The 10,572-nt window shown below is 47.6% G+C and overlaps 1 protein-coding gene across 5 annotated transcripts in view; it reads left to right on the forward strand.

Moving 5' to 3' along the window:
• CF2H8orf76 (chromosome F2 C8orf76 homolog) overlaps positions 1 to 10,572 on the forward strand; it is a 33,653-nt gene that overhangs the window by 17,995 nt on the left and 5,086 nt on the right. For 2 of the 5 annotated variants that reach the window (XM_049632927.1, XM_049632931.1), the window contains exon 6: positions 1,771 to 2,104. The exons of 1 other annotated variant lie outside the window; for it this stretch is intronic. In XM_049632927.1, coding sequence (XP_049488884.1) covers positions 1,771 to 1,968 — 198 coding nt within the window. In that variant the 3' untranslated portion in view covers positions 1,969 to 2,104. Of the gene's footprint in view, positions 1 to 346; positions 1,040 to 1,407; positions 2,105 to 10,572 lie in introns of those variants that run through there. 2 more of the 5 variants (XM_049632930.1, XM_049632929.1) reach the window with 2 other exon arrangements.

Consider the following 10,572-nt stretch of genomic DNA (forward strand, 5'->3'; position numbering starts at 1 on the left):
AAGTTTATTTATTTTTGAGACTGAGCATGAACGGGGGAGGGGCAGAGAGAGAGGGAGACACAGAATCGGAAGCAGGCTCCAGTCTCTGAGCCATCAGCTCAGAGCCCAACGCGGGGCTCGAACTCACGGACCCGCAAGATCGTGACCTGAGCTGAAGTCAGACGCTTAACCGACTGAGCCACCCAGGCGCCCCTGGTCAAATATTTTTGCAGATATTTTGAACCTGTGAATGATGTACCTGCTAATCCCTTTTTTTGGAATATTGCACATTTGGATATTACTATTATTCAAATCTTTTTTTTAATTTAAAAAAAAAAAAAAAAAGATGTTTGGTGTTATATCCCAGATTTTAAAGTTCTACGTTTCGTTGAGTCCAAGAAGTCACCAGTTGTAAGCCACATCGTTGACGGGTCACCAAAAGAAAAGCAAGATGCCGCTTATACCATGACACACCTGTGTTATAAGATACCTCTTGATGTCAGAAACGTTAAAATACAAAAACAAAATGCTTTAATAAATGTGGACAGTTGCCTGGTTAAGCTGTTCATCTCATTAGCTCTTGCCTCAAGTAATAAGTAGCCCTTGAAGATTTAAAGCCAGAGGAAACGATTCTTTGAATGTGCTTCTAATCCATTATAATTTGCGTATTCATCAACACACTGGATCTCAGGGTTTACAGGAAACTTAGTCATCATCTAGTCCAAATCCCAAGTGACTTAAATTCCTTCTGTAGCATCCCTGCCAGGTGGCTCCCTAGCCTGTCATGCCAGTGGTATGAAATGTATTGGGACTTAATTTTAGTTCACTGTCCTTACTGAAGATGGGCTGATCACTTAGTGGGTTCAGGTGCCGGCTTTCCACAACTTTTGCTTGTCTTACCGGAGAAGCGAACACCAGATCTGGGCCCGACTCTGACCAGTAGGGAGCAGTATTGTGCCTTCAGAGGGCATGTGCAGCAATTCCCGAGGGTTGAGTCTTTCTGGGTCAGGAAAGGGTAGGCCCAGCTGCTTGCTACTCGACTGTTCACAGTCTTTGACTTTTTTGGGGTTTTTTTTGTTTTTTTTTTTTTAATTTTTTTTTTTTTAATTTTTTTTTTCAACGTTTTTTATTTATTTTTGGGACAGAGAGAGACAGAGCATGAACGGGGGAGGGGCAGAGAGAGAGGGAGACACAGAATCGGAAACAGGCTCCAGGCTCCGAGCCATCAGCCCAGAGCCTGACGCGGGGCTCGAACTCACGGACCGCGAGATCGTGACCTGGCTGAAGTCGGACGCCCAACCGACTGCGCCACCCAGGCGCCCCAGTCTTTGACTTTTTTGGACAACTTCTAAGAGGAAGAGTCTGTGCCCTCACCCCACCCCCAGCAGCTGTATTCTGCCCCAGCTCTGTTTTCTGGTTATTTTACAGTGAGGGAGAAGGACTTGCAGATGCGGTCTTGCCAACAGAGGATGCTCTTTGATTTAAGAAGGTTGACCGGGCGCTCTCTCTAGGCTGATAGCTGCCACATCAGTAGTTCAGTGATTTGTTCACTCGGGAAGACAAGAGGAGAAATACAGGGTATTTTACACATGTGGTCCTTGGATCGCTACTTCTAAACAAACAGCTTTTCAATATGTTGGAATTGTTGGAATTGTCCCCTGGCTGCTAAAGTATTCTGCTTTTTTTGGTATGAAATCCTTTACCCTTGATGAATAGCATAGTCTTCCATTCTGCGCGCGCTGCCCCTTTTATTGGGACAGGTTTTTGGTTTTTTTTTCCCTCCTGCTACAGGTTATGGGAGAAGATATCGTCCCAGAAAAAATAAAAGATGAGGTTCACACAGAGGTGAAGTGTGTTGGCCCTACAGCCCTGACTGCCTTGATGATTGCATCTTCGAAAGAATTTGAAGACAAATGGTTCAGAAAGATCAAAGACCACTTCTGTCCCTTTGAAAATCAGTTCCATACAGAGATACAAATCTTGGTTTAGTGGTCCCTTTAAAAAAAAAAAAAATCCTGTACTGTTTTAATTGTTCTTGTTTATTTCAGATAGAATGCACTGCCATTCATTGAATATAATGGATTTGAAATAATTATTTGTTTTATAAAAACCGCTTCTCTTCAGATTATTTCTACTGTGTTCAGTTTCTTGATTTTTTGTTTGTTTTCTTTGTAGATTTTTGCCATTCACTTATCTTAGACCTACTACCCCTTTAGAAGATATCTGTTGGAAGTGTATAAAAGAGCCTTTTAGGTATTATAGTCTTTTAGAAACAGGAACTGTGTTATAATCAGCAGTAAAAGTGGCCACATTGTTTAGGTAAATTCAGGAAAGAACAAGAATGTTGAGATGTAGCAGTAAACCATTTCTAAGAAGGGTGTGTCAAGATCTGCGATTTTTCGTGTGGGCCTAAACAAAAGAGTATACATGGGGTGGGCCGTATTACAGGGGAAGAGCCCTGAGCTGAGGAAACACAGGTCTTCTCTAACAGGCAGTAGTCAGCATGCTTGCCTCCCGCTCCAGAGGACGATACCGTCTCTTTTGTAAGGCTGTTTGCTATGCAGACATCATTGAAAAGATGGTCTGGAATGAAGGGCATTTGGTGCCTTGCTCATGAGACAGCACAGAATCACGAGGCCCACAGAGCACCGTCTCGCAGGGTGATGGTCCTGTCCTTCCAGCCATACGAATTACAGTCACAGTCTCTAACATCTCCGATACATCTTACTCGAATCATCTGAGATACAAGAGCTCCCTTTTGAGGAGTGGAATTTAATAGGAAACCAAAACATCATCAAATGTTGTCCCGCACAACTTTTTATTCTCAGCAGAGGGAAAAGAATCCCAGCCCTGGGTCAAGAGGTGGAGTCATCAGGATTTCCCTTCCACCTGCTGCTTCTCCCCTTTCCAGGCCCCTTTCCAAAACAGACAAACATCTCATTGTGTTTCTATTTTGGCTGCTCTTTTAGTAGGTACAGTAGCCTGACTAGCAACTGCAAGTTGTCATTTTTCTCTAATGTGAAACCAAAGATTGGTATGATTAGTAGACATTTCGATTTTTAGGAACCATTAAAAAGTATGGAAACCTCTCAACAGCTCCCCATTGGCCTCCATCTATTCATGGAGTCATGAACCATCACTGTGTTACGTGTTATGTGACAATCATGGTGCGGTTGCCGTGGAGACCCTGGCTTTCAGGGAGTTAGCGGTCTAGCTGTGACCGGCCCTCCGGATAGAGCCCAAGCTGAACCGTGGTTTGGCAAACGCTTCATCATAGTCTTTGGCTCCCAGGCTCCCTCCTTCCTTGCTCCCCAGCTGTGCCTTAGCTTTCGCCTTTAGGCCTTCACGCTGGCAGTTTGGTCTGGTGCCCCTCCCCACCCCCCATCATGGGGCTAATTCTGTTCACCTTTCAGGTCTCCACCTCCTTACAGCTTCCCAGGAGTCTTGACCTCCAGGTGGCTGTAGGTTTCCCTCTTTCCTGCTCCTTTACTGTTTCACTCCCATACTGATTCTTCCTGCTCTGTTGTCACGATGGACTTTAGGACGGTCTTTTTTACATTGATATCAGGGCAGAATACCCGGCATTTCATTAAATATTGGTTGAATTTCTGAATTAACTGGCGAGCATCTTACTTTGTTTGCACCCCAAAGATCCAGCACAGTGCTGAGGCCGTCAGAGCACCCTGCCTGTTTCTCTCAATGGAGCTAAACGCCTTCTTCCTGTTAGTCTGGGCCTCCTAGAGATGCCCTTTTCGGGGCGCCTGAGTGGTTCAGTCAGTTAAGCGTCTGACTCTTGATTTCGGCTCAGGTCCTGGTCTCATGGCTCATGGGATCTGTGCTGACAACATGAAACCTACTTGGGATTCTCTCTCCCTCTGTGCCCCTCCCCCTCCCTCAAATAAACTTCTTTTTTTTATTGCCCTCTTCCCTGCCTGGCTTGGCTTCCTGTTTCCATCCTAGTGTCCTTCTAACTTTGTCCATGCTGTTAGCTTTCAGCCCTCTGGCTGTCCTCCCAGATCCACTGTCTGTGCTGTTCTGAACTGCCTGAGTGGTCTTCGTGAATCCGCCCACATTCTCACTCCTGCCTCACCTCACGTTCCCGGCAGCAACATGGTGATGTGTGTGAGAAGCCAGCTTCCCGCACTATGATGCTTGGCTGTAATACAGGGCAGGAAAGGGCACTCAGGAATACCGGCCACCTCAGAGTTTCATCACGCCCAAGTCATCTTGATGATTTCCAGGACAGATGGTGAAGGGTAGGGTTAACTGAGCAACAACTGTGCTAAAGAAAAATCTCAGGCCTGCCTATTTAGACACCCCACCCTCTTGTCAGTGAATGAATCACTCGGAAGGTGAGCAAATGTGAACCACAGAGGTGACTGCACTCCAGGTGGGTGGGGTGGGACCCAACGGTGATTCTTGTCTCCTGTGATTCCCAAAAGGCCTGTCTTCAACATTTTCTCCCAAGGGGGGGTTTATACCTGGTATTCGAGCTGGTGAGAGTCCTTTATCCTTCATACTCTTAACACCTCTGTAGTCTTCATACAGAGCCAAAGGATCTTATAAAGATTGTTTTCAGTCATCCAGTGATTTCCCAACTCCTTCACAAAGCCCGTGTGTGAGGCTCTGTGTGGTCTGGCTTGGCCCACTTCGCCCTGGCTCACTGGTTTTTCTCATGTCCTTGGACTCTTCAAGCATCTTTGCACCCAAGCCCTATGTCCATCCAGTTATCTCCACTTGGAACATTCTTCCCTGCAATCTCGTAACCCTGCCATAAGCCTCCCCTTCCCACAGATCTCAGCTTGGGTCATTCTCTGGCCAGATGGTCCCGATCCCAGACTTGCTCAGGTTCCTTTAAATGTCATGGTACCTGTGCTTTCCCCCGCAGAGTGTTTAATAGGATTATAATTGAATTTTTGTTGTCTGAAACTTTGCTGGATCATAAGCTCTAGCACTGTGTCTCTGGTTTGCCCATTTATGGCAGAGCCCAGCTTACTGGACACCGTGACTTCTGCCCATTGCTGCCTCGCTGGAGGCCCAGGCCTTGCAGAGGCCACCAAAGGCCTGGTGAGCCAGAAGCCCGTGTAGCCCATTCCCACTGAGATCCACTGTCAGTGCCACAGGCCCCCTGCCTGCCAGCACAGTACTGCATTTCAACAAAGATGTGCCTCATGTTAGAAAATCTTGGGTAGAAATGTCTATGAAACAAACGCAAGGCCGCTATTTACAAAAACAGATTGTTTTAAATTGCAGTTTTCTAATACTTCTGCAATTTCATCTGTAAAAGTAGTTTATACACTGATTTCCAAGGTCTTAATCACAAAAACAATATGCAAACAAGCACAAACCAAGGAAGATTGTATAAAACCACCAAAGCTTGTGAAACAAGTCCTGATGAGGGGCAGACCAGGCCTGGCTCCAATCTAATCTGAGTGTGTCCACCAGGAGGCATTGGTAAAGAGGTCAGGAAAAACAGAGGGCAGGCATTTGTCTATTTGGGGCTCACACTTGTCCTTTTCTCCCTCCTTGGCAGAGTGGCTTCATCACCTAAAGCTTCAGTGTTGTGTCTGCTCAGCCCTTGAGCTAACAACCACCCGCCCCCTGTCTCTGGGAAGTGCCCTCTCACCCACACCGGTGGCAGCCATATTTATACTCAATGACCCTAACTAATTGGAGAGAGGAAGGAGGGTTTACCTGATTGAAGTTGGGCCAATCAGACTCTCAAGAGATTTAGAAATGAAAGATTCTTCTCCTGTGTCTGAAACCAGTAAGGGCAAAACCTGGGGCTGGTTTTGTTCTTCCAAGTGGACTGAGGAGCAGAGAGCAAGTCTACAGAGAGAAGGAGGAAAATGAAGGAGATGCCCAACTATTTCCTCATTGCAAATCCTTCCTGTTCTCTAGCCCTAGCCACATTCTTGGCCGAGGTCTCCATGAAACACCTGGAGTGTGGTAGGCAGAATAATGGCTCCCCAAAGATATACACGCCTTAAATCCCGGAAACTGAATACGTTAGGTTACGTGGCAAAGGGGAATTAAGGTTGCTAATCAGCTGACTTTAAAATAGGGAGAATATCCTGGATTATCCAGGTGGACCCAGTGTAATCACTGGAGTGTTTCCAAATGGAAGACGGAGTATATTAGGGCTCTCCAGAGAAGCAGAACTAACAGGAGATAGATAGATAGATAGATAGATAGATAGATAGATAGATAGTATGCAGATATGTAGATGTATGTGGGTATTGTGTACGTATATATATGTATATTTGTGTATGTATGTATATGTATATATACACACGTAGAGATTTATTATGGGGGTTGGTTCATATGGTTATGGAGGCTGAGAAGTCTAATGGCCTGAAAATCAGGGGGCCAATGGTGTATGTCCTGATCTGAGTCCAAAGCCAGAGAATCAGGAGTGCCAATCTCCAAGGGCACAAGATGAATGTCCTAGCTCAAGCAGAGAGAGCAAATTTGCCCTTCCTCTGCCTTTTTGTTCCATTTGGGCTTTCATGAGGATAGATGATGCCCATCTGCACTGGGGAGGGTGATCTTCTTTACCCAGTTTGTCAATTCAAATGCTAATCTCTACCAGAAACTCTCAAGACACACCCAGAATAATGTTCTACCGGCCATCTGGGCATCCCCTAGTCCAGTCAAGTTGACACATAAAATTAGCTATCATCTGGAGGCAGAAGAAGTGGGTGAGGGTCAGAAAGATGCTATACTACTGGCTTTGAAGATGGAGAACAGAGCCATGAGCCAAGGAATGTGGGTGGCATATGGAAACTAGAAAAGACAAGAAAACAGATTCTCTCCTAGGGTGTCCAGGAAGGAACACACCCTGCTGACACCTTGACTTTAGCCCAGTGAGACCTGTGTTGGAATTCTAACTAGAGAACCATAAGGTAATAAATTTGTGTTGTTTTAAGCGATGATGTTTGTGGTCCTAAGTTGGCTGCTTAAGCTAGTTTCAGCTTCTGTTATTGTAACCAAAGAATCCTAACAGAGGCCACTTGGGCCCTTTCTTTTTTTTTTTTTTTTTTTCTTTTTTTTTTTTTTACTTGGGCCCTTTCAGTCTTGGTTGTACTGTAAGATTTTGTTTCTCAGAAGACTTTCTTTTACACAGGAATTTGTTTTGTGAAAGCTTGATAGAGATTATTGTAGATCTCAAAGGCGCAGCACCTGATTTCATGATCTTCCATTCTCCAGCAGAGGTGATAGGACATCCACATCAGTAGTAAATAAGGGGTAGGAGGGTGGTCTGGACATGGCAGAAGTGCAGAGGAAGGCTGGGCTCTCAAATAAGTTTCATGAAGGGGGCGCCTGGGTGGCTCAGTCGGTTAAGCGTCCAACTCTTGGTTTCAGATTAAGTCATGATCTCACAGTTTGTGAGTTCGAGCCCCGCATCGGGTTCTGTGCTGACAGTGCAAAGCCTGCTTGGGATTCTCTTTCTCTCTCTCTCTCAAAATAAATAAAGAAACTTTAAAAATATTTTTAAAAATTAATTTAAAAAATAAGTGAAAAGTTTCATGAAGGCGGTAACATCTGAGTTGGACCTTGGGAAGGGGAGAGTTTGTAGCAGGCTCTGTGGAGAATGAAAGGCAGGCATGTTGGGTTTCTCAGCAGGGGGATGAAAGGAGCCACCACGTGGAGGACATGAAGACTGGTTGTCCAGGTTAGTGGGCATGAAGGGATGTGGGTGATGAGACAGGGCAGGTAACCCAGCATCAAATTATGGAGGATTGTCCATGCTGGGGTAAGAAGGTTGACTGTAGGGATGCCTGGGTGGCTCAGTCGGTTTTTTTAAGCCTCCAACTCTTGATTTCAACTCAGATCATGGTCTCATGTTTTGTAAGTTCGAACCCCGCGATAGACTCAGCACTTGCAGAGCCTGCTTGGGATCCTCTGTTCCACCCACCCCCCCTTCCCCACTCTTGCTCTCTCTCAAAAATAAATAAACGTTAAAAAAAAAAAAAAAGGCTTTGAGCTTCAGGCAGTATGTGTTTTCTGGGTCTAGGAAAGCCCCAGATATTCGCACTAACATGGAGGGTGGAGGTGGGCTCAAGATACCCAAGGCGTCCGAGCACCTTACGGAATTTACATTATCGTAGTCTGTTACTCGTCAGGGCTTCCCGTTACACTTAGAATAAGGCAGACTCCAGCCAGCCTTTGCCTGCTGTCCTGCACACTCTTCCTGCCTCTTGCATGGCTGACTGCTTCCAGTCTCTGCTCCTGTCTCCCCTCACACGGGCCTTCCCTGCCCCCTGTCACTCTCAGACCCAACAAACCGCCCATTAGCAAGGTGCAAACCCCGGAGGCAGGGAGGCTCTTGACGCTGTGATGTAAACTGGGAGCACATCTGCTTCCATCTGTATTGACCACCCAGCTCTTGGCACACGGGTTGGGGCGGGAGGCAAATGTGTGATTAGATACACGAGTCCAGGCCCTTTTGGCATGGAAGCCAAGACTGGCCTCGCAGGGCCTGGGATAGAGTAATTCCTCAAGGAGACGTGAACTGGACGTTTCTTCACGCTGTGCCTGAGGGGAGGGTTCCCAGAACAGCAGTGCCGGGCTTGCCCCTCAACAGCAGGCTGCGCTGCCTGCCGAGGCCTCTGCGAGGAGCAAACACGTGTGGATGTTTGGAAGAAAAGTCAGGAAGTGCCGTTCTCGAAGAGCGGCCGCCAGAAGCAAGCCTCTGACCCTGCTGGCCAAGAAACACAGTTTGAAGGGAGAACAGCCATTTCCAGACACCTGGCTGAACTGACTCAGCTGTTGGGTGTTCCACAGCAAAGCAGGCGACGAGTGTCATGGGGACAGAGGGAGAGCGAGCAGCGGGGGTCGAAGGAGCAGCCCAGATGTACAGACTGGGCCCCTTCGGCCACGTGGGCCCACAGGGGAGGCCTGCCTGTCAGGGCTTGACTATGTCCCCCCACTGAGAAGTTGCCTGTTGAAACCCTAACCCAGAATGGGACTGTATTTGGGAATAAGGCCTTTAAGAAAGTTTTTTTTTTTTTTAATGTTTATTTATTTTTGAAAGAGAGAGAGAGACAGAGACAGAGAGTAAGCAGGAGAAGGGCAGAGAGAGTGAGAGGGAGACACAGAATCGGAAGCAGGCTCCAGGCTCTGGGCTGTCATCACAGGGTCCGACACGGGGCTCGAAGCCACGAACTGTGAGATGATGACCTGAGCCGAGTCAGACGTCTAACCCACTGAGCCACTCAGGCGCCCCTGGAGATAAGGCCTTTAACCTCCTGGCACCGAAATCTGTATCGGTCAGGATTCTCTAGAGCAACAGGACCAGTAGGATGTGCATATCTACACCTGTATCTCTATCTACAGCTCTAACCATCTGTATAACAGAGAGAGATTTAGTACATGGGTTGGCTTAGGTGATTATAGAAGCTGAAAAGATCCGCAGGGCGAGCTGGCAAGCTAGAGACCCGGAGAGCCCATGGTGTGGTTCCAGCCCAAAGGCCAACAGGCTGAAGACCCAGGGAAAACCACTGTTTCAGTTGGGAGTCCGATGGCAGGAAAAACCTATGGCCCAGTTCAAAGGCAGCGAGGCAGGAGGAATACTGTCTGACTCAGGGGAGGGTCAGCCTTTTCGTTCTCTTCAGGCTGGCGGGTCAGCATGACACAGCACCGTGGGGACACCCTCACTCGCCACACCCTGCCGAGGGAAGAAGGACGGAGCACCTCCGGAAGCCACATGTCTGGCTCGGTCAAAACACAGGGAACAACGAGAAAAAGGAGTTTGTGTTTATGCTCGTACATGTGTGTCTGCTATATTTATATACCCTGGTAACAGTTTTTCTGACACACATACGCTCTTCAGGAAGAAGCTGAGAAAGTGAATGACAGTTTCTCTGTGTCCCAACACTTCTTGGACCAAGTCCAGAAAATGAAGCATTTGGAGATGAGGCTCTGGCATCTCTGTGACGGGCCAGCAGGGCAAGCAGGGAGGAGGCAGGGAGTCCAGGTCAAGGTGAGAGCGGGAACGGGAAGAGTACAAGTCGTCCTGCAGTGTCTGAGTGTTCGTGTCCCCTGCAGGAGCAGAGAGAGCTCTTTGACCAGCCGGTCGGCACTCATAGTGCACTGGGACCAGCCGAGGCACTCAGGTTAGGGTCCCTTGGGCCTGCAAAGATACCCTTGGCCTCTGGGCTCTTACAGTGCAGATGGGGGATCAGTATCTGGTGAGGACCAAATGAATAGTACAGATAATTCCTAGGGGAGGCTTGGGGAACCAACACTTCCGGTCCCGGCTGATAATGGTACAGGTGGATAATGTGATCCCTAATCCCTGGTACGGGGTGTGCATGTGGCCATAAGTAGACCCCCCCCCATCTCTGCCATGCCCCCTGGATGAACACTATTGAACTATTTCTCTCATTCTCTCATGTTCTTCATGGTGGTGGTTCATGTAGGTGTCACCTCTCAGCTGACTTGGGAGTTCTCCAGGACAGATGTGAGTCTGAGTCTCTGCCTGGCACCAGAATGGTGCCCGGCACATCCACGGGGGGTGCTCCATTGCTGGTGTTGAGTTTCACGCTGCAGTAGAGACACCATGTTTGGGACGGCCCACAGCAAGCAGGC

Source organism: Panthera uncia, chromosome F2 (genome assembly GCF_023721935.1).
Source record: "Panthera uncia isolate 11264 chromosome F2, Puncia_PCG_1.0, whole genome shotgun sequence".
Classification (NCBI taxonomy): domain Eukaryota; kingdom Metazoa; phylum Chordata; class Mammalia; order Carnivora; family Felidae; genus Panthera; species Panthera uncia.